This window comes from Lupinus angustifolius, chromosome LG01, assembly GCF_001865875.1.
Source record: "Lupinus angustifolius cultivar Tanjil chromosome LG01, LupAngTanjil_v1.0, whole genome shotgun sequence".
In the NCBI taxonomy this organism is placed as follows: domain Eukaryota; kingdom Viridiplantae; phylum Streptophyta; class Magnoliopsida; order Fabales; family Fabaceae; genus Lupinus; species Lupinus angustifolius.
In genome coordinates this window covers 21,833,954-21,861,482 of record NC_032009.1, presented here as the reverse complement: position 1 = coordinate 21,861,482, position 27,529 = coordinate 21,833,954, and the positions used below count along the sequence as shown (strand labels likewise).

At 32.9% G+C, this 27,529-nt stretch overlaps 5 protein-coding genes across 7 annotated transcripts; 3 read left to right on the top strand and 2 right to left on the bottom strand.

The window, feature by feature from the left end:
* LOC109342664 (alanine and glycine-rich protein-like) lies at positions 1,194-1,821 on the top strand. The gene has a single exon (XM_019580612.1). It carries the CDS (start codon positions 1,264-1,266, stop codon positions 1,618-1,620), a length of 357 nt encoding a protein of 118 aa, XP_019436157.1. The 5' UTR covers positions 1,194-1,263; the 3' UTR covers positions 1,621-1,821.
* On the top strand, positions 3,819-5,392 carry LOC109355211 (UDP-glucuronate 4-epimerase 1). Its single transcript, XM_019598233.1, has one exon. It carries the CDS (start codon positions 3,965-3,967, stop codon positions 5,270-5,272), a length of 1,308 nt encoding a protein of 435 aa, XP_019453778.1. The 5' UTR covers positions 3,819-3,964; the 3' UTR covers positions 5,273-5,392.
* LOC109355199 (lactation elevated protein 1-like) lies at positions 6,799-12,191 on the bottom strand. Of its 2 annotated transcripts, none has more exons than XM_019598220.1 (15): positions 11,934-12,191; positions 11,244-11,516; positions 10,920-10,999; positions 10,620-10,714; positions 10,358-10,480; positions 10,081-10,150; positions 9,577-9,663; positions 9,094-9,159; positions 8,890-8,982; positions 8,679-8,735; positions 8,452-8,580; positions 8,272-8,362; positions 7,956-8,044; positions 7,458-7,651; positions 6,799-7,113 (listed from the first exon to the last, which is right to left on the bottom strand). In XM_019598220.1, exons 2-15 carry the CDS (start codon positions 11,482-11,484, stop codon positions 7,017-7,019), a joined length of 1,512 nt encoding a protein of 503 aa, XP_019453765.1. In that variant the 5' UTR covers positions 11,485-11,516; positions 11,934-12,191; the 3' UTR covers positions 6,799-7,016. The 2 variants fall into 2 exon arrangements, with proteins under 2 accessions (XP_019453765.1, XP_019453758.1); XM_019598213.1 differs by having other exon boundaries at positions 11,886-12,190.
* LOC109355191 lies at positions 18,170-18,738 on the bottom strand. The gene is made up of 2 exons (XM_019598201.1): positions 18,477-18,738; positions 18,170-18,385 (listed from the first exon to the last, which is right to left on the bottom strand). The coding sequence occupies exons 1-2, from the start codon at positions 18,692-18,694 to the stop codon at positions 18,253-18,255; spliced, it is 351 nt and encodes a 116-aa protein (XP_019453746.1). The 5' UTR covers positions 18,695-18,738; the 3' UTR covers positions 18,170-18,252.
* LOC109355182 lies at positions 22,406-27,341 on the top strand. 2 transcript variants are annotated; one of them, XM_019598187.1, is made up of 6 exons: positions 22,406-22,709; positions 23,911-24,195; positions 24,286-24,459; positions 24,580-24,686; positions 25,120-25,439; positions 26,527-27,341. In XM_019598187.1, exons 1-6 carry the CDS (start codon positions 22,605-22,607, stop codon positions 27,102-27,104), a joined length of 1,569 nt encoding a protein of 522 aa, XP_019453732.1. In that variant the 5' UTR covers positions 22,406-22,604; the 3' UTR covers positions 27,105-27,341. The 2 variants fall into 2 exon arrangements, with proteins under 2 accessions (XP_019453732.1, XP_019453723.1); XM_019598178.1 differs by having other exon boundaries at positions 22,408-22,709; positions 26,494-27,341.

Sequence of the window (27,529 nt, the reverse complement as noted above, 5' to 3'; positions counted from 1 at the left end):
TACAAAATTCATTTAAAAAATCATATGATTGCTTCTCAGTATTTAAATGCGTCATCGCTTAAGATTGACTTTGCATTTATTGAATTTTCTAACTTTGCATTTATTGAATTTTCTAAATACCCTTACTCTTTATAAAGAAATGCACCTTTTTGCTAGTGTGAGAGCAAGTTAAGACAAAGTTATTCAGTGGCATTCACATTCCAACCACAAAACTATTCGTGTGTGTTGTGTTCTTTGTGGATGCAGTTTTCCGTGTTTTCCTTTTATTATTTTTCAATTTTCTCTGTTTTAACAAATAATTTAAGGGTATTATTTGAGGAGGAAAATTAAAGTTTTAATATTTTAAGACTGACTTATCATTTATTGAAGATCTCTCTCATCAAATTTTGTTTAAGTTTTAAAGATAAAAATATAATCATATTTTAAATAAAAAATACAAATATTAATACACTTATTTTTTTATATTGTACAATGTTTTCCTCTCTCATAATGAGGAAGAATCTCACTCTTTAAATGTATTGCTAACATTGTATTTGAACAGAAGAGTTTTCAACTAGTATTTTTCCAACATGTTAAGGAACCTCGAACTTTTCTAGAAAGTTCTCATATATATATCCACATTCTGCTTCAAGTTTTCACTTGGAAAATTAAACCTGGCCTTTTAGTTCATAAAAGTGTTCAACAAGGTTTATCTCGAGTGTGAGAGTAACTCTATTTAAGTTCGTGCTGCTTTGAACTGTGGTGAGTTAGCTCTGAATCACGTTGGAGATGCCAACATCACTCATAACTTCTGCCAAAACGTGATAATTTGGACCAACATGGGTTGCAAATGTAATCCAAATATATATGCTAAGTTGATACACTTTGATTTACTCAACTCGGTATAACTTCTCTAATATTTTACCCTATGGAGAAAAAAACAAAAAGCACTAATCTTTCTCATGTCATCAGATTCATTTGACAGCTGAAGCAATATTGTATTTTTATAAAAATGCTAATGAAGCCATGAAAATAATGTACCTAGAGGTAAATAACTTTTGTCTGCATTGCAAAACCCAACAAGTGTACCGAATCTCCTATATGTCATAGTAAGCACGCGTTGTCTTTTACACATGTGCTCAACAACCTCACTAAGTAGCTATTCTCTTATTATAAATACCCTTCATAGTAATATACTTCTCTTCAAGTTTGTAACTAACCACTGTGATAGAGTTGGGTTCCTTAGATAGTAAGTAGTGAGTAACCTTTGGCTTTAATTGATTCATGCAAATGGCTGCTATGAGGGCTTTAACTCTTGTTGTTTTGCTAGTTGCAATTAGTGCTATAGTGTCTGAAAGTAGAGTTGCAAGAAAGGACCTAGGATTGGACCTTGGTGGTGTTGGAATTGGTTTGGGTGCTGGGATAGGAATTGGAATTGGAGCTGGAGCTGGAGCTGGTGCAGGTGCGGGGTCTGGGTCCGGGTCAAGCTCAAGTTCTAGCTCTTCTTCATCATCAAGGTCAGGGTCATCTAGGGCAGGAGCAGGTTCTTATGCTAGGTCACATGCTGGGTCTGGATCCTCTGAAGCTGGTTCTGAAGCAGGTTCATATGCTGGGTCTAAGGCTGGTGGTAATGGAAAGTAAAATCATGCGTAATAAAGTAAAGAACATGTGTCACCACTCATCATTACTCATTAGTTCACTGTACTAATTCTATTATGTTTTTCACCTTTTGTTTTTCTTTTACATGGGTTGTCATAAGTACATTTAAGTACATGGGGGAGTTATGGTGCTTTCTAGTTATGTTCAATGTGCAAGATCCTTGATGTGTGTTGTGATGTTTAATTCATGCACTTCACTATGTGCCTGTCACTTTGTTACTTAATGTTTCACTTGTTTATCTAGCAGCTATTGTTATTATGTATTGTAAGTCTTCATATAAAGCAGTGTTTGCCTATTATGTGTGTTTTAGAGAAGAATAGAAGAATGTTGTATTTCAGTTTGAACCAGTGTATTGTCTATTGGCACTAAAAGGGTTAAGAGGTTTAATTTGGATAGTTTGCAGTAAATTACTTGAGATAATTTATGAATTATAAACATTGAACTTAGTTCGTTTTACTATATTAGATCATCTTATCAAACACTAATAAACTTTTAAATGTTTTACAAGTTTTCAGCCCATCTCACTTATAAATTTTCAACAAAAAAACTCATTACTCATCAACAAGTTATGCCAAAGAGATAGCCTTAACTAATGCACTAAAAGAAGGTGACAGAACTTTAAAAACACGTTCTACATGCACATGCAGGATGACCATCGTATATCCTCAAAAGTTCTTGCCCCTATATCTCAATTTAATTATATTCCACCAAATAATATAAAAATGTTACTTTATATTTTCTTTATTTTTCTTTTCAAGTATGTGTCAATTTTTTATTGGATTGTGACACAATGGGACACACAAAAGTGGGATAGCTAATCCAAGATGGAGCTTCATACGCACGAATGAGGATCACTTGTCACAAACACAGTGTCTCACTTGATGTCTCAAGTCAATCAAAATGCTTCATTTTATTATTTTTTATTTTAATTTTTTAGTTTAACTACGTGTTATTATATGATTGGTTTGAGACATGGAATGAGACACCATTGGGTACGGGTGATCCCACCATACACACTCACTATTTTTCTTTTACTTTGTTCATGGACTTAACAAATGGGCTCGACAACAAAAAGGCTGAATTCAAGGCACACACATCAAACATGGGCCAAAACCTAAAACGAATTGCATCATAAAACATTCTGCTTTTTTTAAACACCGTCAATAACTGGTTGCAGTAGAAATTGATTCTAATACGGTACGAAATTATTATATTTTGTCTTTGTAAGAAATCTATTTTTAGCATTATGTTCGAACTATTAAGATTTTGGTAACCACAATAGAACTCTAAATTTATCCTTTCATGGGTTTCGATGCTTCAAATTTTATATTGTTTACATCTAGCTCAAATTTATTAAGTGGATAATATCGATCCAAATTCATCTCATATTATATCAAATATTTGTGGATACATTGCTAAAGGCATCAGTGTATGTTAATAAATACTCTTCCATATAAAATAAAAAAGGAAGCCAAACAGAAGTTCCTATCAATGCAATGTATCCAAAAGTTGTACAGTTATATGCACAGATGAATCACGGGCTATTTCGTCGTTAGTGACTGGATTGAATTCTCTCTCACATTTTATTGTACGACATTTGTAAGAAATTAATATATGTCTAGCTTATACTACTTTCTTTTTTTGCATTACTCATTATTCAATATTAATTAATCTATGAAAAGACAAATGTTACACATGTAATGTAAAACAAAATTAGACCGAATACATAAACTATTTTTTCTGTACTACTAAGAATATTATGTAATAAACTAATTCATTTTAGAGTTCATAGATGCTTATCCCAACCAGTGTCGCTCACAGAAATTGAATTCTTCTCAACTTTAGAATCTAGTAAAACTTTATATCACCTGACATACATAAACTATTTTGTCCATTTGTAATGAGTTAAGTGAATAATAAAAAAAGAGTAAATAATTGATTCCCCCAATAGGAAAAGGGCAATTTTCTAATTTAATGTGGCATGGTGAGACTTATCAGTCATCATACACACACTGTTTTTTTCTCTGTCTAAAAAAAGTGGATGACCCTACATCCTACCCTACATCCTACCCTACATCCTTATTTTGTGTTCTTTCTGCCCTCCACCCTGTCCATCGTTTAACGCGTTCACGCGTTTACATTTCCCTTTCTCTTTCGTCCCTCACTATATATAACCCTTCCTCCCATTTCATCTTTCATCAGGTGCAAGAAAATTATTCATCCTTCCACTTCTTTTCTCTGCATCTGTATCTTCCTTCTTTCCCTTCATCATCAATCATTCCAATTTCGACAGAAAACGAACCACAAAAATAGCATTTCATCTTTTATGGGGAACAAAATGCCGTCATTGGAGGAAGAACTTTTCCCATCTACACCAGGAAAGTTTAAGATCGAACGAACTCACCATATGAATCGTCAATTCCATCGTTGCTTCTCTTCTTCAAGCACGATGTTCTTGTGGACCCTTTTTCTCATAGCTTTAACCGCTTCCTACTTCAGCTTCCAGAGCTTCGTCTCTTCCGGTAGCCGGTATCTTACAGCCTCATGGGGCGGGATCCAGTGGGAGAAACAGGTTCGCACCTCCGCTCAGATCCACCGCCAAGGAGGTATGTCCGTCTTGGTTACCGGTGCAGCCGGTTTCGTTGGGTCCCACGTTTCTCTTGCTTTAAAAAGAAGAGGAGACGGTGTCGTTGGACTCGACAACTTTAACGACTACTACGACCCTTCATTGAAAAAAGCCCGCAAGGCTCTTCTGTCAACTCACGGCGTTTTCATCGTTGAAGCTGATGTTAACGACGCTAAGCTTTTAGCCAAGTTATTTGACGTCGTTGCTTTTACGCACGTGATGCATCTCGCGGCCCAAGCTGGTGTACGTTACGCAATGGAAAACCCGCAATCTTATGTTCATAGTAATATCGCGGGCCTCGTGACTTTAATGGAAGCTTGTAAATCTGCAAACCCACAGCCCGCTATTGTTTGGGCTTCTTCAAGTTCCGTCTACGGGCTTAACGAGAAAGTTCCATTTTCTGAATTGGATCAAACCGATCAACCCGCTAGTCTCTACGCTGCAACGAAGAAAGCTGGAGAGGAAATCACTCACACATATAACCACATTTACGGTTTATCAATAACTGGTTTGAGATTCTTCACAGTTTATGGCCCGTGGGGAAGGCCCGACATGGCTTATTTCTCTTTTACCCGTAATATTCTTCAAGGAAAGCCCATTACTGTGTACCGGGGCAAAAACCGGGTCGATTTGGCCCGTGATTTTACTTACATTGATGATATAGTGAAGGGTTGTTTAGGGTCATTGGATACTTCGGGTAAGAGTACCGGGTCTGGTGGGAAAAAGCGTGGGCCTGCACCGTTTCGAATTTTCAACCTTGGGAATACTTCACCGGTTACAGTGCCTACATTGGTGAGTATATTGGAGGGTCATTTGAAGGTGAAAGCGAAGAAGAACGTTGTGGATATGCCTGGAAACGGTGACGTTCCGTTTACACATGCGAATATAAGTTCGGCCCGAATCGAACTCGGGTATAAGCCCACGACCGATTTGCAAACCGGGTTGAAGAAGTTTGTTAAGTGGTATCTCTCCTATTATGGCTACAATCACGGGAAACCTGTAAATTAATATCTCTTTCCTTTTTTGGAAGGGGTATTTTATTTTTCTATTTTTCTTTTTTTAGTCTGTAGAATTTTTTATGACAGATTTGAGGAAAAAAGAAAATAGGAAATAATAAAAAAAAAAAGAGAACCTGGGGAAGAGAGGGGAACGAGACTATAAAAAAATGAGAGAAATGGAAAATGGAGGGAAAAGGAGAGAGATAGAAAATGGAGGAAAAAGGAGAGAAAAGAAAAGTACTGTCTTTGCGTAAGAGGATAGCTAAAAACAGCTGTTCCTGGCTGATTTCTTTTCTTTTTTGTGGAATTAATTATTGTTTTTTGTTTTTCTTTTTTTTTTCTGTAAAGAAAAGTTCAAGTTTGTTTAGTGACTGAAGTTTAATTATTTATTCTTATATTTAATTTTCTTCTAACTTTAATTTTGGTGCACCGTAATTTTCTTTGGTTTGCCTTAGTCTTTTGGATGGTTATTAATTGTTGAGGTTATATATATAGTATAGTGTTAAAAATTAATCCAGCGATTAATGATTAAAAGATAAGAGTATTTAACAATCAGGAGGGATTCATTCGTAATTTTTTAAACCAACTCTTCATTTTAGTTATTAATTTTAGAGAAATTTAATGGTTTAAATTAGTAAGTTAGATGTCTCTAAAATTAATGGTAATAAGTTTAAAAACTCAATATTAGAGTAAGTTTAAAAATCTAGTTCTTAGAATAAGTGGATCATAATCTTTAATAATATTATAAATGTACTATTTAGTTTTAGTGGATAAAAAAAAATGGTGACTTTGGAAGGAGGTAATTGAAAGCGTGGAGACAGCTGGGATGATAAGGACAAGTGGGGAAACATGGTTGTCAATGTGATAGGAGCAATGTTATGAACCTACGAGGACATTCAAGCTGAAGATGTCATGTATTAATGGTGTCATATATAATTGTGATATATAATTAATAGTTATTACTTATTATAAATATATATAGTAATATATAAATTCAATTTTTTTATTATGTATAATTAAATTATCTCCATCTTTTTTGGACACACTAAAGTAGTTTAATTGGGTTTAACATACTCCACATCTGTTGTATCATAACTTTGTATCACTCTATATGTCAAAAAGTGTGATTACTCAGAAAAATATTTAATAATTACAATTTTAACCTAAATAATTTTTTTCAACCAATCTAAGTTAACAATAGTACAAAAAAAAATGAAATAACAGATATAATCCCATTTTACTAATCAGACCATCCAGTCCTTAGAACATTGGAGAGTAGAGTAACATTGGAAGATATAAGTGTGAAAAAGAGAGAAAATTGGCAGATGAAATTTATTTATTTTTGGGTATAAAAAAGTGATTTGAAGTGAGTGAATAACGTTTGGAATATTTTTATTATGAAAACATATTAAATATACCAAATGAGTAAATTGTAAAGACACACACAACCTATTTTCATTGCTTCCAATCAAATACTCCACATTTAGAGTTAAAAATCAAATTACTATCACCTTAACATACATACACCAATCAAAGTACTAAAGGCTATTCTCAAACTTCATTCCATTTAATTTTGAATTTGTATACTACATTATTCAATTATACATTCATTGTTTTTGGGTAATGATAGTGTCTCTTAAACACCTCTCCATATTAGTGGCTGTTTCACAATCATTACACATGGTTTTACTCCATATATGCTGCAACAATACTAGAGGAGCTGCAGAACTGTTAACAAGTTTTCAATCCTCTCTTCAACCATGAACCACATTCTGACCCAATTTTAGTTTCTTTTCTTCTAACAAAGCAGCATGATGTTCTAAGTATTCCTTGCTGTTGATCTCTGTCAATCTGCATCAAATATTAAGATGAGCACTGTCAGCACTGTGAATACATAAATTGTTAGAGTTTGTTCTAACGGGTGCACATCTGCTGTCTCAGAGTTTGTGTTATTTCATGTGTCATGAACTATGATTAGTTGACAAAATGTATTGAAGTTAAAAATTTAATTATTACGTATTTGTTCTGACCAATCACAATTCATGGCACATGGAATGACGTTCCCAACACATTAAATTGCTCTACATAACATGAAAACATAATCAATATTAAGATGAAAGTTTCCAATTTACATAAGTGGATTGAGATGGTAAAACACAATAGATAAGAAGTTTTTTTGTGGAAATATATTATACCTACTAATGGTTCTATCTTTTGCAAAACCAAGTTCATTGTCTACACAAAGATCAGATTCATCACTTTTCCTTGATCTTGAAGAGGTTCTTGGTGCCATTTGTTTAGCCTCAGATATTGTTACTATTTTTTCCATAATTTCATGAGGGCTTCCCTCAGCTGTACACAATAGTCTAACCCTGTTTTCATACATCACCTGTAATAATCAAAATGATACAAGGCATCATTCATAATTTCTTATTGTACTCTAACACTGCAGGAAAATGAAAATGGAAGAGAACAAAAATGTATATCCATCCCCAACAACTTATCAGAGTGATCTAAGCTTCATGTTCTTAAATAATGGAAAGTGGCTGGCTTATACATGGCTAGGATTTAACTTGAATAGAATGAAGTACTGAACTATTAAAATACATAAGGTTTGACAAAAATTATTTATCAAACCTGCATCAGAAAGTTTAAACAAGAGCAGCCCATTTTAGAAATGGAAAGGAACTTACATCCACTAAAGTGACAAATCTATGTGCAGCTGATTTATTGCTAAGCCCAAAAATTGGAATGCCTTCTAGTGCTACGGTATGAAATTTCTCTGCAAAAACAAAAACACGAGGCTATTATATGTTGGAAGTTTTGAAAATGTATAAAGGATAACACATATTTAAAGGGGAAACGAAAGCCAACACAATGTGAGAAAATAACCCAAGTTTCCACAAAAATGAAATCTTTAACCGATTTATATCAACTTCAAAATTTAGCTGCTTTTATCTTCCTCGTTTACGATTCTGACAGACAAAATCCAAAATAAATATGACTTACTGAATAATCCAAAATAATCTGCAGCCCCAAGAGGTCTATCACAGAGTTCCTCAAATGTAAAATAGGCACATCCATTAGCTCCAAGTGGAACCTAAATAATGAAAATGAAAGTATATTAAAATTGGTAATAATAGTAATCATGTGTCTCTGGCTCTCTGCAATACAAAATTTAGCTCATACTTGCAGTGTCCTTCCCATTACTACTTCCACTTCTTGGGGAGTAGCCTCAACTTCTCCAATCATCTGTTGAAACTTTTGCCGAAGAATGCCAGATAAGTTTCTGCCAACCAAGTAGTATCCTTCCTCACCCTTCAGTCCAAAATTAGTGAGTAGAAAATCCAACAATTTGAGAGCGGGACAGGAATTTATGAGATACATCTACAGATGCAAAAGTATGTATGCCATACCGAAGTCATTTTGCGATAGTCAACTGATGAACCAATCTCATGTACTACACATCTTTCCTACATCAGTATACATATTAGTAAATTACTAAGAAAACAGAAGAACCTGTAGAAAAATTTGAATATCTATGCATGGAATATTTGTTGACAATATGATGAAGCTTAAGAATAGCCTATCTGACACCACAGAGTGAGGAAACATTTAGATGCATACCTTCAATGCTGCAATGAAGGGTAGAAAGAGATCCCTCTGTAATCCACCCTCGTATAGATTGTCCGGAGCACGATTTGAAGTGGAAACTAGAATCTATACTTGAGTTCAAGCACATTGGAGAAATGAAAATAGTGAAATTAATTAGGTAATAATTTAATTAAATCATATCGCTTAGAGAGGTCTCTGCACGGTTAGATTACTCACAATTCCTTTGCTGAACAAATGTCTAAACAACCGGTTAAGTATCAATGCATCAGCAACATCAGTTACCTGTTGAATTGAAGGGTTTTAGATAGAAAAACAGAAAGGAGAGAATAAACAAGTTTTGTGAATTGCTTTAGTTGCTTACAAATGGACTAGTACACGGGTATTTTTAGGTGCTTTAGATGTCATATGATGCAAGTTGTACAAGGAACCTTAAGCATGTGCATTAAAACTACAACTCCTAGAAATAATGAGTTCTTGAGTGTATAGATGCATGCATAGGAAAAATACCATGAACCTACAAAATACATGAATACTGCTTAATGAAGTGGATGAATGTAGTTTATATCTTCAACATTCTTTGACTATGATATTTCCAACATTACCTACGCAAAACGAGATAAAAAATGTCCAGTAATGCCATTGAAGTACAAAAGCATGACCTATGGCTTAAAGAAACAAATGTTATGCTAAAGAATTTACCATAAATTCATCAAGACACAGTAAAATTGCCTCTTCAGAAATTTCTCCTGCAACAACATCAAGAGGATCTGACAACCCCTTATGCTTCTACAAGGATACACAATAAGAAATTAGAGATATGTCCCCTCTTATTATTTTGGCCAATTATGCATACAAGGAAAACATCATTCCAGAAACTGCTAACAAAATTTATCAATGCTCAAAGCATTATACCCCTTTTGTATCGCTTAATGGTTCTTAAACAATTTCTTACTCCTAAAGCATACAAAACTGTTGGAACTTTTTCCTATGGTAAGTAAAAAAAATTATCAGCAAAAGGATACGACAAATGCAGTTGAATTATAGCTTACTTCAATCAAAGTGTAGTCATCTGTAACTATATTGAGAAAGCATCGCTTTAACATGCATTAAAAATAAATACATATGTGGGGCTTTAGTCCCCTTTCATCTACAAAAAGAGAAATAATACATTTGAGAGGTAAGCAACAGGTTCAACAAACTCACTTGCAATAGGCTATGTACATTCAACATAAAGTCGTGAAAATGGATCCTCTTTTTCCTCCAATTTGATGGCCTGAGGAAGAAAAAAAAGGTATTAAGAGAGAACATGTGAAGATGATCAGATTATAAAATTATATCCTCCTCCAAATACACTTCATAAAATTTCCAAAAATACCTCATACTCTTTCTATATTGTCACTTGAAAATTATAAAGATTCAATGGCAAGTAACACAGCAAAGTTAAGAAAGACCAATGGAACATAAATCCTTTCAAACTCACAATTGATGAAAAAACAGGTCCATCAGCATAGTTTTACCAGTGCCCACTCCTCCATAAAGATATAGACCTTTTACAGGTGAGTAAGAAGGATGCGACAATAGACGAGACCACAACCACCCAGTTCTGTGAAAAACAACAGCTAAATTAAATTTAGAAGCCCTGAACATGATCTGAAAACAACAAAAATAGATGCTGCAACATTTGAACAGATATATCAACCGGAAACAGTGTACATTCTAGAAGTGGAAGAAAGAACATATACCTTACAGGTTTTTCAGTAGTCTGATCCAATTGGCAGGCATCAGCATTCTCAACAAGCTCATCATAGAGTCTCTGAAGTTCTGTCAGAGTTTCTACCTGCTTCCCCAAAAAACAAAATTTGTAAACATGTTTTAAACAAAGGAAAAAAAGATTAAGTGGAGTAATTAGCAATGTATGCATGAACAAATCTATGTAATAATAACTAACAATCTAACATCATTTACCAATAAACCAAAGTAGCAAAATACATTCCATTAATGATTTTACGGGTTATAATTTATGGATGGTGCTACATTCTTACCTGGCAGACATCACCTTCTACAAGTTCACCATTAGCAATTCTTCTTTCATACTCAACAAGAGGCCCTGCTCTATTTGTTTCTGTAACTCAAAACAAAAAATTCCAATAAAAGATTAAATAACGGTAAAACATTCACACCAAAAAGTTAGAGTCTATGCACTGTCATTTAAAGATTTATAGAAAATACATCATGCATCATTCATTTGTATTATAGCCAATGACGATTAAATATGAATGTTGTAGTGACATATATAAACTTCAAAACTCTTGCACTTTCATAGCATACATTTTTTCTCAAAAATTAAAATAAAATAAAATACTAACCTCCATTAGTGAGTTTTGCATAATCAAGTGAGAGAGTTCTTGTGGTTATTGTAAATGAAGGGTTTTTATTATGGTTAGCTTCAGCATGATCAACAACTCTATAAGCTGAAGTATGAAAATGATGATAGCAGTTTTCAAAGTGATGTGGTGTTATAGGAACACGACCACTGATCAAAATATATGTTTGGCTCTGAAAAGCTCCTGCAAATTGGCGTAGAGAACGAATCACCACGTTTCTCATCTTCAACCTCAAAATAAAAATATCAAAAATCCCTGAAATAAAATAATCATCTATCTTCAATCATAACAATTTCTCAGCAACACAGAAATGGAACAAACTAATATGTAAAGCCTTGTAATAATGTGCTGAAAATTATAAAATATAAATGAAAACAAGAACGGGAAGTTTCAATGAAATTAAGAAACTGAAAATGAAAAATGAGTGAGAAAGATTAAGACAAAAAACAAATTGGATCTCCGGCAAAGAAAAAGTGACAACTTTTGAATGCATGCACTTTGCAAGACAATTAGACAAACCATAACCGCTATTCCTAACTGGTTCCAACATCATAGGTAAAATGTTGAAAAGGGGAACTTTAGCAAAAGGAAATATTAAAAAATAAAAAATAATAAGATACTAACTTTGGTGGAGAAAAGATAAGAAGAGTCGCAGAAAACAAGAAGAGAAATCGTGCGATATTGATATGAGAGCCTCCAACTTTGTTCGCTCCGATGATGTTTCTTCTCGATATGGTTTTGCTAATTGCTATAAGCCTATAACAGGTTAGTTTTGGTTTTGTTTCCGATAATGTTTGACTCCGCATGTGTTTTGCTAAAAACTTGGCCTAAAAGTTCCAACAATACAATTTGGTGATGTTTAACTCCCAATAATACTAGAGCTTGATTAACTTAAAACTTGGACAAAGCGTGAAATAATGGCTCCATTTAATTGGTGATTTTATTTTGAGATTAAAAAAAGGTGTGATATGTGTGCATCTTTAGATATAAACGTGTATATCATTCATTTATTACATTACTAGTTCATATACTTTTTATGTAAAAGAAAATACAAACTTATTTTTGCTACTATTAACATTATGTTTCGGAAAGAGTTAATCTGTTTCGAAGTATGTGAATGTTTTTCCTAACAAATATCACTTACAAAATCGAATTCTTAACATTTTAGTCATCATAGTAATTCAACAGAGTCTTAAACGATTAAACTAACACTTTGTTGGTAAGAAAGAAAAATACAACTTGATCCACCTACAATAGTTCTAGTTCATTGAACATGAGATATGGTTTAATGAGGTGAAGGCATAATTATTTATGTGTTAGTCAACCTCTTTTTCAGTAACGTTATATTCTGTTACTAAAATATTTCTAGAAATCACTTCTTATATAACACATATTATTTATAAATTAATTATTAATAAAAATTTCTATAAAAATTTAGTCATATATCATTTTCTTAATTTTTTTTCCTCTTATAATTATTCTGTATATCCCACGTCCACATCGTTCTTTACCACCTGCAATTGCATCCTTTTGTGCTTTTCTAATCTTATTTATGATCTCGGATGGCCCCACCTACCCATAATTCTCAAAGCCCCACTCTTTTCTCATCTTCACCACTGTTGGACGGTGTAGATTCCATTTGCTCATAGTATAATTAATATACCTAATCCCTACAATAATAGAGCAATCATTTCTAACAAAAATTAAGGTGGTGATATCAGGAATTTGGTAGTTTATATAGCATTCGGACAATAATTTGCATTTATTTTTTACATATAGGGTATAAAATTGAGTAGGTCAAGATTTTAATATTAAAAAAATAACGTATGATAAACATTTTTTTCCTAAAGAACTAGTATAAATAGTCAATTACATGGAGTAAAAGAAACACTTCCTTTGCATTTAGGATTACTACACTCCAAGAGTCATGGTATTATTAGTTGGACAGAATTTGATATAATATTCTCCATGACACGTAATTAATATTAAAAAATTCCAATCCATGTTGCTCGATTCTTTTCCTATCTTTTAAAATAAAGTTAAGTTAAGTTTTAGGAAACTCCCAATATACATCATTATAAACTATTCATCATTGTATATCCCTTCACTACATGTGTAAGAAATTAATCTATTTTTTAATATGTATTTGTTCCTCTTAGTAATTGTTGTTCTTAAAAATCAAATTTTGACATTTTAATATTTCTGATAATCTAGTAGAAACTTATGATTATTCACATTGTAATCAACATTCAATCTCACGGCACTTTTGAAGAATGAGACAAATCTTTTTGAACTATATCTACTAGAGCAAGCTTTCATTGGTTACTTTATTTATTGTATTTCTTCCCTTTCATCTGGGTTCCTTTATTATTGTTATCTTTGCTTGGTGGGTCACATGTCCTTTTAATTTAATTACTTTTGCTAATGCACAGTTACGTGGATCCAAATTATTAAACAGCACCAAGTGCACCCGAAAAATGTTCCACTGAAACTGACACGAAAAATGTTACTTTAAATTACTTTTGTATATGCACATTGCTTAAACTTCAAAGTTCAAACACAATCCATACTCACTACCAATTAAATCTGGCTAGTTGTTTTTGGGCTTAGTCCAAGTCATGTGGCCTCATTCGACTCCAAAGTTCAAACTTGCAAGCTCTACAAGGGCTTCAAATACAACTCCAAATCCAAGTGGAAACAAAATAAAAGTAGGGGCAAGCATTTATAATGTGTGATCCATCGAAAAATGATACTTTTTTTTACCTTTTATGTCACCCAAAAATGATAGACTTTGCATTGGAACATAATGCACTTATAAAATTCAGATACATCAATAAATGTATATTTATCAAATTTCAGTACAAACATATTTTTCTTCAGTAACTTCAAATGTGTGATCCCCATAGAAACATGTTAGAAAAAGTGAAAAACTCATTTATCATTAATGGGATCATTATAGATAAGAGTAATGGGACTATCCGAACCCATTTGTTTCCTTTCAAATTAAAAGAATGGTAATGACTCTCTCTTATGCTTCCTTTGGTAAACAAAGGCTAAAGGTTAAAACAGTTATAGTGTTCTCTATTGTGTCAGAAATTTAATATGTATATACTGACAGTATAAGAGTTTTTTATACTATCAGCAAATCATATAATATTAATTTGTTAATTACTATTGATTGTCAAACAAAAGTAATACAAATCAATGATGAATAATGTGTTGACGGCATTCACTGTGGGTTAAAATATTTTCAGAACTCAATTTCATTTCTGATCTCTCTTCCATTTCAATGCATTTTTGCTGCAAAGGTAAATGAAGTTAAACCCATCTAGCATTATTATTATTTTCGTGTCCAATCAAAACCAACGTAAATTATGAGGACAATATTTGTCACAATGCTTAATGAAATTTTTAGCATCCATCATGAAAAACAAGTCACCATCCTAGGAAGAATCATCTAACTTTTCTTGGTTATTTGTTATTTACCCTTTATTCCTTCAATAGTGCTGTGCACTGTGCACATCCACAATTTGACTTGCATACTAAAACTAAAGGGAAATTGTAGACTGAAGAGGCATTCGTCACTCATAGCTCAAATTTCTTAGTCTCTGCCTTTCTTTTTGTTACTTGGTTACTTGGTAGTTTTAATGTTTTGCAACCCAAAACCCTACTTTCACGGTATATGAATGTCTTTCCAATAAGTGTTGTTCTCAGAAATCAAATCATTCACTCTTTAGTCTTGGATTTAGTTGGGTGTCTTACACCAATAGATCAACATCTCCACCGACGCCACACCCACAATCTTGATTGGACAATATAATACAATTCCACATGTAAGAACCAAAATAGCATTGAACTACTACATAATCACACAAGGTTGAAAACGAAATTCCATGAACAAATTCAGACAATTCCTAATCAATTTAGCAGGGAGAAGACGTAGCTGAAAATTGCTTAATACACCACTTTCATATGGCAGACTAGATGACGTTCATAAAAGAAAACTGAAAGACTAAACATAATCAAATAGCAGAAATTATGTAGGTGTAAAATTATACGAATATAAATATATGTAATTAGTATGATAGTCCCTTTATATATTGCAAGTTGTGAACATTTGCAAATAGAGATTTTCAATTATGGAAAAATGTTGAAAGGGATGACTAAATAACAAGCATATCCTTTAGTAATATTTTAGGAATGTTGCTAACTAGAGTCAGCTACTACCATTTAAAAGAGCTATCTTTTTCAATTCTCCTTATTACTAACAGTACTATCACAAAGCTTCACGTTACCCAAGAAAAATGAATAAATTTTTGTAAAAGAGACAGAAGAAAAGACTGACATTAATTTTGAAACGGTAATAAAACAGTGTTGGGATGGTGAAGGTTATGTGGACTGTACCTGAAGGGACCCTCAATTTAAAGCCTCACCCACCAAAATCCTAGAGGATATGGTGCACATCATTTACTGCAAAATGTAGAAACCCAAAACTGAAATGAAGAAACGTCCCCTTCCTTTTTTGCTTTCTCAGTAACTTAACCGACCAACAAAATATTAGTATAGTAGTATAAATTGTCGTTTGATGTCAGAAATATCAAAAGTTAAAGGTTTTAATTTATGCAAGCAACACTGGTTATGATGGACAATCAGGCACACGGAAATGATTAGTTTCTTACTTATAGGGACGAGAGGTATATTTTAGTAATACAGAAAAATCCAAAAATCAATCAGTGGACTAAGATCATAACAACAAATAATATTCAAACCTGTGACTGTGGCAAAGCAATATATGCTTTTGATATCAAATTCCTTCCATATCAAAACAAAAAAAGAACAATACTACTATCACTAAGCTAACATATTGAGCCGTCTAACCAATATCACCATCACCAAAATCATAATCATGAGAGGGAGAGGATGAACATGAACAAGAACATAGTCACTAGCAAGAATAGTTGTTGTTGAGAAACAGAAGTTGTACTATATAATAAGCACCCCATTCTTCACATATTCTAAAGAAACCATTTTTCCTCATAAGGACTCTCATATCAAACACCAACCATTCTTCAATCCCATAATCTCTTGTTGCATCCACAGGCTTCACCATATTTCACTTTTTATTCTTCAGCTGCTACTACCATCAAAAGGGTGAGATACTTTACACAGTTGAAGACAAACTGTGAAGGAAAATAAATAGTGGGGTTAGTGCATAGTAGTCAAAATGAACATGAATAATAAAAATCAAAATTAGATACTAGAGAGAGAGAAAGGGGGTGCATGTCTTATTTTTTTGTTTAAAGGGTAAAGTTGGTTGTAGAAAAGAGATGGAAAAGTGATTGTGTATTGGAAGAAGCTATAAGCTGTGGTCTCTGTGCATTTTCTGTCCCACTGAAATTGTCTGACCAAACATAAAGTGATTTCGAAGGAGTAAATGCAGGAGAGAAATTAATGGTTGGTGTGCTTTTTTGGTCTACGGTTTTTGGGGCATGACATAGAGCTTCTCTTCTCTGTTTTGTTCCAATCAAAAAAGTTATACCACTTATTTTAGCTTTCAGCCCATAGGGAAATTTATCCCAGTAATGTTATTTAAATTTTGGTTTAGGGAGATAAAACCCTATTAAAATTTTAGAATGACCGATAAATTGATTACTGATAGTGACATTTGTTAGAATAAGCAGCCACACACCCCAAAAGGTGTTTTTTGACCAACATTGACTCATTTGAGATTTCTATTATCTTGGATGATGAGGGGCTTAGACAAAGTTGCACTTTAAAAAAGAAAAGGCAAGAAAAGAGACTGGTTTGGGTTACTTTTACCCTCATGTTAAACTCAAATATCATAACTCCTTCCTTATTAGGGGCCCATACAATAATTTGAAGCCCAAGGGCATTTCGGTCTTTTGGTCCTAATAAAGGGAACCCGGATTTTACGTTTTCCCATGCTCACAGAACAAAATGTGTCTACATCTTTCCACACATTATGTGAAAGCAATTTCCCTTTTTGTGGTGCTTGGTTAGGTGTGTTAGGTTTATTTTGAGTCCATGGTCTGTATACTATACAGGTGATGAGTGAAAGAGTTACTCATAACTTATCTTGAAAGATTTAGTTCAATACATATTATCTTACTTGTAGTTTTTTACTATTCTCATGCCTCACTAGTTTTGGGTGAGTAAGACTTGACCCGACCAGCTCACCCGGTATAGTCCGATCATGATTGAGCTTGAATAGGGTCGGGTCTTATCACATCTAGGACCATGTTCGAGTTAAAAAAATTAGACTTAATTAATATTTATGGCTAGGTAGAGACCAATCATCACCTGACCCGTCTCATGGTTACTCAATCATCATATTTGTATGTGTTCATATTAAAATGTGTCCAGAGTAATGACATTTTTTGGTCAAAAATATCATTGATTCTCTCATTTTTTATCATATACATATGATAAATAATATTAAGAAGACTTTATCTAAAATGAGTATCATTATATTTAATCGGATCAAGTGTCAGGCTCAGGTTTAAAAGCTAACCCGATCGATATCTATAGTAAAGTTAGCTTTGAGTATACGATAGGAAGAATGTATAATAACAGTGTGGGCAATGTATAGTAAGTCCAAACTTATAAGGCATATTAGCTCTCAAAAAATTACATAAAATAAAATGGTGATCATGATTCATACACTCTCCCTCCCAATTCCCATGTCTCACATCTATACAGGTAGAAGAATGAGGTAAGTTCGATTGAAATTAAGAGAAATCTTTAGGTGAAGGCTTCACTAGATTTAAATCAGATGAAGTTGCTTGGCAATTTCCTTGCATTTCTATCCGTGATGCACCTTTAGAGCCACACTTGCTTATATCTATGATTCTATTGCAAAAATATGAACTTCCAAATGTAAATGACAATAACATTACAAAATGTAAATTATTTAATCACGTCCAAACTCACAATTATACATATCCAAATTAAACTAAGTAAGCTAAAAACTTCAAGAATCAGAATCATTGGACAGAGAGAAAATGAGAAACATACAAAATGGAACCACTAGAAATGCTGCCACCTTCAACAATTCCTCACTCTGTGTTGTTATTACTCCAATCCTTGACCAATCTCCACTATACCTGAAACAACGTATAAAGAAGCATTCTCATGAACCAGATTTTACTAAAACACTAGAAGGCAAACAAATTTTAAAGAAGCAATTAAGCTAACCCTGCATCAATAAATCCCAATCCAAACACTCCAATGGCAGTGCGAGAAAAAAGTGATTTTGAAATCTTGAGTTTGAAAAAGGGTTGCTGCTTTTGATTTTTGCTAAACTCTTTCTTTTTTGCAAATATTGTTGTTGTTCCAAACTTGCTGCCATTTTTTCTTGCAGGTAGAGAAGAGGTGAGGTAGATAACACTTGTGCTCCTTCCTGTGACAGCCATCTCATCTTATCCACTTGCCATTCATCAACATCATATTTACACTAAAGTCCATTAGACCCAATCAAATAAAAGGGCAATATTGTACTTTCATTTTTTTTTTGGTACATCGGAAAAAACTAGGAAGAAATATCGTACTTCCATTTTGGATGAGAATCTTTGGAAATAGCATTAAGGAAATTACAAAATATATATATATATATATATATATATAAATAATATGATATTTTTATTCTTTAATTATATGATATTTCTTCCCTTAAAATCAAGAGTAAAATTAATAATTTTTATCTCTAATATTGAGATGAGTTCGATTAGTTTCCATAAGTCTGAAAAAATAAGAGTGGTTGATTTTTTCAATCATCTAAAAAGATATTGTATCCTTACCCCTACTTTTTTATAAGAGTATATTACACTTTTTTATAAGTATTTTTTCTTTTCCATACTCTCCTGAAATATATGAGGAGAAAATGGAATTTAGTCATTTTTAATTTTACTTAATTAAAAAATAATTTATGTTATGTGTTATTATCTTAATTTAATATTAACTTCTCCAACACTGTAGATTCCTTTTTACACAAACAGATAAATAGATGATTTTTTGTTTCGGTAAAATTTATTTATGTTTTACTTCATAATTATTTTTCTCTCCCTCGTAATAATGGTAAGGGTATAATTGGTAAATCATTTTAATATTCTTTTTAACTTTAGAAATAACAGTTAATTATGAATATTTTTTTAAAAGGATACCACTTATAAATAAATGATGTAAATACAATTTTATCCTTAAGTCTCATTTGCAAATTCAACTGTTTATTGTTTTTATTAATCAACAAATCACAAATATGAAGAAAAAACAAAAAATATAACATGAAATTTATAAAACGCATTATAGAAAGGAAGGAAAAAATCTTTAAAGTAGCCACTCATAATAATTGCAAAATGAGTAAAGTCGTGTAGGCCCACTCATATAACATGCATTTTTTTGTCACTGTGGCATACAAATTTAGTTTATTTGTCTATTTTACTCAATCTCTTTTATCAATTAAGTTTGTATCAATTTCTGCAACCTGCAAACTTAGTACTCAAATGAAAGGAAGTGTGTTTTTTTTATATGTTATAGATAATGATATTTTTAATCAAGTCTTCTTATTCTTAACCACTCATAAAAATAATGTTTTCAGCATTCTTACCCACCTGTAGTAAAAGCAGCAAAAAAATCTTTACTGTCCAACTTTAGAAATCAAGACATTAATTAATATAGGAAAATAAGTAGTACATGCAAAAATTAAAAAATGCAGTAATCTATCACAAACAATAGTGGAAGCTTAAAATGAGGGCACAACAAATTATGATACGTTAAACATGTTTTTGACATTGGAAAAAAAGAAAGTCATCATAATGGAAAATTGTTCTCCATTTGTATTAGGATAAAATAAATTCAAAAAATCAAATGGAAAATACTATTATTACTCGTAAAAACAAGTGGAAGAAAAACATCCCTTACTTATCACTAAATACACGTGGGTTTAATAAAATATTTTCAAAGGAGAATGAGGTAAATTAACTACACCTTATACTTACTGAAATACTTTTTTTCCAAAGTGTGACCATCCATCTGAAATGACTACATAAGAAATATTGTTGAAAGTGTTGATGAAGAATATAGAAATAAATGAGTTAGAAAATCAATCCAAAACATTTTATCACTTGCTCTGTTAGTTCCATTCATATCAATAGTTTATATAATCAAATGGTAAAGTAATCAATAGTTTATATAATCACTATATTATTTATTATTATTATTATTATTATTATTATGTATTACCTCAGCTTAAAAGTAAGATAAGATTAATAGTTAGATGATAGTTAGATGATAAATGATATATTAACTCTATAAAAAAACCTTCCTACTTCAAAGTTTTTTAGTTTCCCACATGCATCCTCGCATTGGAGGCAATCTTGTCCGAACCGGGAACATCAACATGTACGTGGGGCTAACTCTCTTAGCGGACATTTTTTTTCATTCACAAGACTCAAATCTGAGACCTTAATCAAACATGTATCACTTGAACCAACATCCGTTGATCTTTCTACTTCAATTGCATAAACTAGTTTCTATCCTTTTAATTATTTGTTTGTTTTTAGATTTAAAGTATTTGTTTTAGACTTTTTTAAAGTTTGAAATTTATTCCACTCTAGTAATTTTAAGATTCTATAAATTTGTTCATCTCATTTATATCATTATCCAATGAATATATACATATTTATCATATTTAGACCTTACTAAATGAGAGATTCGTACTCTGAGCCATGTATTTTTATTGTTCAATAGATAAACAAGAGTATTTTAGTTTAAATATGATAAATTAATAATTTTTAATGTGTATATTACTTTTCTTAAAAAAATATGAAATGAATAGATTGATAATAAAAATACAAAAGAAAAGGCGGAAAAAGTATACATAATAATAAAAAATTATAATTTCAGTGTAGTGTAACAAGCTGGCACATTAAAATGGCAATATTTTCTCGGAAGGAATTTAACATGGTATTATTATTATATTATAAATTCATTTATGATTTGTTTTAATGGGTGTTACAAGAATATTAAAGCAATCATAATAATTATTCATTTTTTAAGTTTTTTGTTCACTATTATAGTTGTTATTATTTTTGGAAAGCTTTTCTCACTCAAGAACAAGTTCTTTCCATAGCTTGACATATGCACATGTTTTGGAGGAGAGAAAATAAAATAGTAGATTGTGATACCCAAATATATTTATGTTTGTTATTGTTATTAAAAAAATGATTTATATTCTTAATTTATGTGGAAATATATAAAATGATGTAAAAATATGGATATGAATTTGTTATTGTTTAATAAATAGAAAATAAGTAAATTAATATTGAAAATTCAAATCCATTTATTATCACACCTTAAACGTATAATTTCCTTATATAAAATTACTCATTTTAGAAAACAATCTTAGAGTATTTGTAATATTTCCTTTCACTTATTTAGTTGGTCAATAAATTAAAAGTTAAAACAGCTCTGACACACACAAAAACACAGCACTACTTTCGTTGCACCATCTGGCTCCACGTGGCATGCCAAACACATCACTGCCAAGAAGGGACCCACATATTATCCATTTCATACGTGTGTGCCAGCACACTTTCTATGACCTACCCCTAAATGACATAACTAACCTTCCTCAAACCAAACACATCAGTAGAGAAGTGTATATAGATATAAAAACAACTAATTTCTTAACGAGTGTTATTAATATCGTATCGATCATTAAATTAGTAAATTGATTAGAGTATTGAGATAATTGTATAACAGTTTATCTGATGGTTCATTAACTAAATTGCATACTAACAAAATCATATATATACTAACATTAATGTTGAAAAATTAATAAAAACTAATGTTCTTTTATTTTTATTAAAAAATAATTTTAAATAAAAACTGACTTATATGACTGGTATGATTTAATTAAAAACTGGTCTATATGACCAGTTTTAACTGGTTTTAATTGATTTTGACAATATGATTATTTGACCAGTATAATTATTATACCGTATTGATATTAAGACAGTTCAACCAGCCCAATGATAACATATTAAATATCTAATTTTTTACCTCGACAAGTGTTAAAGGCAAGGTCATATTAGTCAGGTTACTCACGTGTCCGCGTTTATAATCTTTCTCTTCTCTTCCCAAACTCAGAATAATCGAATATTTCTGTTACTCCTATTCCTTCATCTTTGGTTCTTCTTCTAGGGTTACCAGAATCTTCAATCTTTTCGATCGTGGTTTCGATTCTTCTGAACAACTTCCATATTTATCTTATCTCTCCATTATTGTTTTTTACTTTTTAGGATTATTTGATTCATTATTCAGCAAATGGCGCCGCCGTCTCGTGACAAAGTACCGGTGAAGTTGGAGAGCGAGGATCCTCTAGAAGAGGAGCATGGACCTCTCAACAAGCGCTTCAAGCCTTCGCAACAGGTTTCTCATCAATCGATTCTCTTTTTGCTTTTTAAGGTTTTTTTTGGTTTTCTGGAATTGTAGTCAGTTTTATTTATTTATTATTATTATATAAATTATATATTCAGTGTAAATCTTAGGAGATTCAGGTTGTTATTTGTGTTAAACAGTGGAAGAACTTGAATGAATGTGATCTTAGGTTTTTCTTTCTTCTTTACTTATCTTATTTTCATTGGTAATCAAATGTTGTGTTATGAAATATGAAAGGATGATATGTTCACTTGTGATCTTAACTCTTTGTGTTAGTCAATATCTCGTTTCCGAGGAAATTTTTGTTGGGGGGTGAACTCCGAAGTTGACCTGGAGTATTTACTTTTGTGATAATTATTTGTGGTTTTGGATTTTTTGTTTTGTTTTAAGACAAAAGATTTCTTGAATGAATCCCTTATTCTGGTCATGTTTAAAATGTTTTTCTCAACTAACTCATCATAATCACCATAGGCGGCATTAGCACGAGGTCTGCATTCACTATATTTTCTCATTCTAGTCCGGATTTGAAAATTCTGAATGTATTTAATCCTAGTAATTATGATGGAAAAAAACATATAATTGTTTTATAAATCTATGTATTAGTGTATGGCACACAGATCTAGCTCCTACTCTTTTATCTATCATATACTCATATATATGGTCTTGGTTTTATAAGTTCTATTATCTAATTCTAGCTGGCTGAGATTGGAAATCCTTATACTCCAACTGTATGGCTGTATTTGATTAATTTCTACTCAAACATTTTTAAGAGTCAGAAGCTCTCTCTGTAAGATATTGATTTTAATATTTTGTATTTGATTATAAGTTTTTTATATACGAAATAAGCTAGGAACATGCATTAACATTAAATAAGGAAGACTATTGTTTATATTTGTTGATTTTGTTTTTGCCTTTTGCTACAAGAGCATTCTGACCTAGAAATTGAATTAGGGAATAAGATTGTAGTTTTCTGATAGAGACATTGCCTTCAGAGTCAAGGTTATTCTTGCCATTAGTAATATCCAGCTGAGGTCATAAAACATGCATTTTGATTACAAATAACATAAAAAATCCTTGTATTACATTTTTATTGGGTGTTTTTGTTTCCATAAGCTGTATGGTTAATAAATTTGACTGGTTACTTTTGTAACTTACTTTTCTCCCCTTGTGCATGGTTTTGTGAAACGTTTAGGAAGGGAATGCTTCAAATGACACATCTCTCAGCTCTCCCTCCCAATTCAATATACTTGATGAGCCCAGCCCTTTGGGTTTGCGTTTGAGGAAAAGTCCTTCGCTTTTAGATTTGATACAGATGAAGCTTTCTCAAGGGAGTACTCTTATTGCAAATACACAAAACAAAAACTCAAGCTCTGGAGTGAAAAAGGAGAGCCAGGGAGGTACTGCCATATCAGGTCCTTCAGACAAACTTAAGGCTTCAAATTTCCCAGCTTCACTTTTAAGGATTGGTGCATGGGAGGTACAATCAGGATGCTACATGTCACTATTAATTTTGGGAAATTTTATGTTCCAATGATTATATGCTAACTCAATGTTTTATCTATGACAGTATAAATCAACATATGAGGGTGACTTAGTGGCGAAGTGTTACTTTGCTAAACACAAGCTTGTTTGGGAAGTTCTCGAAGGTGCGTTAAAGAGCAAAATAGAAATCCAGTGGTCAGATATTACAGCACTTAAGGAAAATTGTCCTGATAATGGTCCTAGCTCGTTGACTGTAGTGGTATTTTGTTCCCCTGTTCTCCTTTGAGCGCTAGGTGTTAGCTACTTTAATATATGAAATTGTGTTTATGGATGAGCATTTATGTTTGTTGATTCATTTGTGAGTTTCTGTCTATTGCAGCTTGCTAGACAGCCTCTTTTCTTCAGGGAGACTAATCCTCAGCCTAGAAAGCATACATTGTGGCAGGCAACGGCAGATTTTACTGATGGACAGGCTAGCAAATACAGGTATATCATGTGGTTCTGGGCTCAACCGTTATGCATTAGTAATTTGGTACGGATTGAAAAATATCATGATTTCATTTAATACTCTTAAGCTGGGCAGGACAACCAGCATTCAATATAACCTTTCTAAAATGCTAAAAGTCTTTTTTCCAATTGGACATCGGAGAGCACTCAGACAAGAGCAAGTGAGCTCTTCGAAATAATTGAGGGAGAGAGGTCAACTTGCATTTGATGCAATATGTTTTGACCTTAGAGAACACTTTTATGCACATTTTAAAACATTTTAAAGCAAAAGTCGTTTTTGTTGTAAAAGGTTTATCTGGTTAAATTTGCCAGTTTTAACAAGTGTTGGGTTGGTACTAAATGCTTGGGTCATATGTTTCCAATATTAACTTGGCTGCAATGATGTCTAGAACTCTATCTTGTGCTTTTGTAGGGTGCATATTTTGCAATGTGCGCAAGGGGTGTTGACGAAGCATTTTGAAAAGCTTATCCAGTGTGATGAGCGTCTTAATTACTTAAGCAGACTGCCAGAATTAATTTTGGATCCACCTCATTTTGATGCATGGCCTTACTATAACAGTCTGAAAGATCATGGCATGCATCAAGACAATGGTAAAGGATCTGCTGTATCTTGTTTCCAGGACATGGGATCCCCTCATTCGTCCCTATCACCATCATTTACGATTGAGCACAATGGACTTCCTGGCATTTCCTTGGATGGTCTACCCCGTGATGCACCTTCCCCTAGTTCAGGTATTATAAGAACTTCAGTGTTGTGTTTTTATTTCCCTATCCACTAGACCTTTTATTTCATTTATTAGTTTGCTTATCCCCTCTCCCCTGCCCCTGTGTGTGAGAGAGAGGTCGCATATATCTTTCATGCTTACAATATATGGCATCTTAGGATCATGTTTTATCTATTCAGGACTTTAAAAGTGATTGTGATAAAAATCAGGAAAAATCGGTATGTTAGACTCTTCAATCGCATATAATAAAATAACTTGGTGATCCTGTGCACGTGACTCTCACCTAGTGGAGTCAGCGGAGGGTAGATGTATGCAGTCTTACTTCTGCAAGTAGAGAGATTGCTTCCAAGATTTGAACTCGTGACCTCTTGGTCACTACCGTTGCGCCGAGGCTCACCCTCACCTATAATAAAATAGCATCATTATGAAAAGACCTGTCTGACATTTGTCAGATATGTTTATGATAATAAAATTCAATAATGGCTCTCATATCTATTAGTGTTGTTTTTACATGTCAATTTCGTCATGCATTCATTATGCTTGCTGAGTAGTGTTGTTACGTCTACTGAAAAGCCGGATGAAATATTGTTTGTAGCTCTTTTGTATTTGTCAAATAGTACTTGGGCATTGAACACACCACATTCTGGGCTGGAAGTTTTCCATTCTTAATGTGGATCTTCATTTTTTTTTACGGGAGGGGGGAATCATGCAACTGCCGGGTTTTGAGCCCGGGTGCTCATACTTTATCTCCGTCAACTCTAACAAGATTGTTTTTTCTCTTACAAAATTAAAATTTAGCGTCAGAAGTATAACTTATTTTTAGGTCTCTGACTATACAAATCTGCATTTTGGTTTTTCATGCCTATCTTTCCTCCAAATTCCAAAGGGGTATGTTGTGGATTGGTATCATCAATACACTTTTTGTCTGTTATATGTGCATGGCTTCATAATGAACCAAGATTATCTGGTCATTTCTATACCTTATCTATTAATCTGGGTTGGTTTTATTAGATATCCAATGTGGTGTGCTTTGCATTAACCTTCTTTCTTTTATGTACAAGTGATGGACTGTCGTGCAATTGAAAGGAGTTCAGCAAGTTCTGTAATGGACTCCAAAGAAGGCCCAAGAAATTGGGATCAGATAAAAGTGCCTGGACTGCGGCCTTCTATGTCAATGAGTGATTTTATTGGCCACATTGAACATTGCCTTTCGGAACAAATTACCTCTGGGAATCCATCCTATGATGGTGAAGGACCAGAGTACCAGGAAATGCTGGAGGAGATAGGACAGTATCTGCTTAATGACAATCAGGTTACAGCAGCTTCTGATGAAAAACTCATGTCAAGGGTCAATTCTCTCTACTGTCTTCTGCAGAAGGACACCGCAGAAGCGCACAATGCACACGTCAATGAAAATCCTATTGAAGGACCTCATGGTGGAAAAGATGTTCAACTTAGACATCATACTTTTGATCCAATTCAGGGCAACAAAAGCGTAATAGATGTGAAGGCTGCTGAAGAGGACTCCAGAAATGTTTCTTCTAGCAAGCAGGCACCAGGCATGTCCAGGAAAGACTCGTTGGGAGATTTGCTTCTTCATCTTCCTCGAATTGCATCTTTTCCGAAGTTCCTGTTTAACATATCTGAGGATTGGGGTAGTAATGGCAGATAGTTTTTCTCATGTTTGAAATTTCAAAGTGAGAAAAAATGGAGGGTAGAGCATGGCCGAGCCTCCGTGATGGCGAATACGTTATGTCCTCATAGGCATGTACAAGTTTAATTTGTATTTGGGAACTTGTAGGATTTGGAAAATATTTTGATGAAGAATCCTGAGAGCCCATGTAAAAAACTGCAAAGATAGTTTTGTGGTCTCTCTTTCTAGGTTTCGTAGACGATTCTTGTTCGCATTTTTAAGTAAATGCGTTGCCTAGTTAAATTTCACTTGTTATGGATTTAGATTTTTGTGTCTGTTAAGGATATCAACTTGTCTTGGTGTATTGAGGTCCGGTGCGAATTTTAATCAATGATTATTCATTCACATCGAAAAGAAAAAGAAATACTACATCAGTTAGTTTTTATTCGTCTGGAAATCTTTTG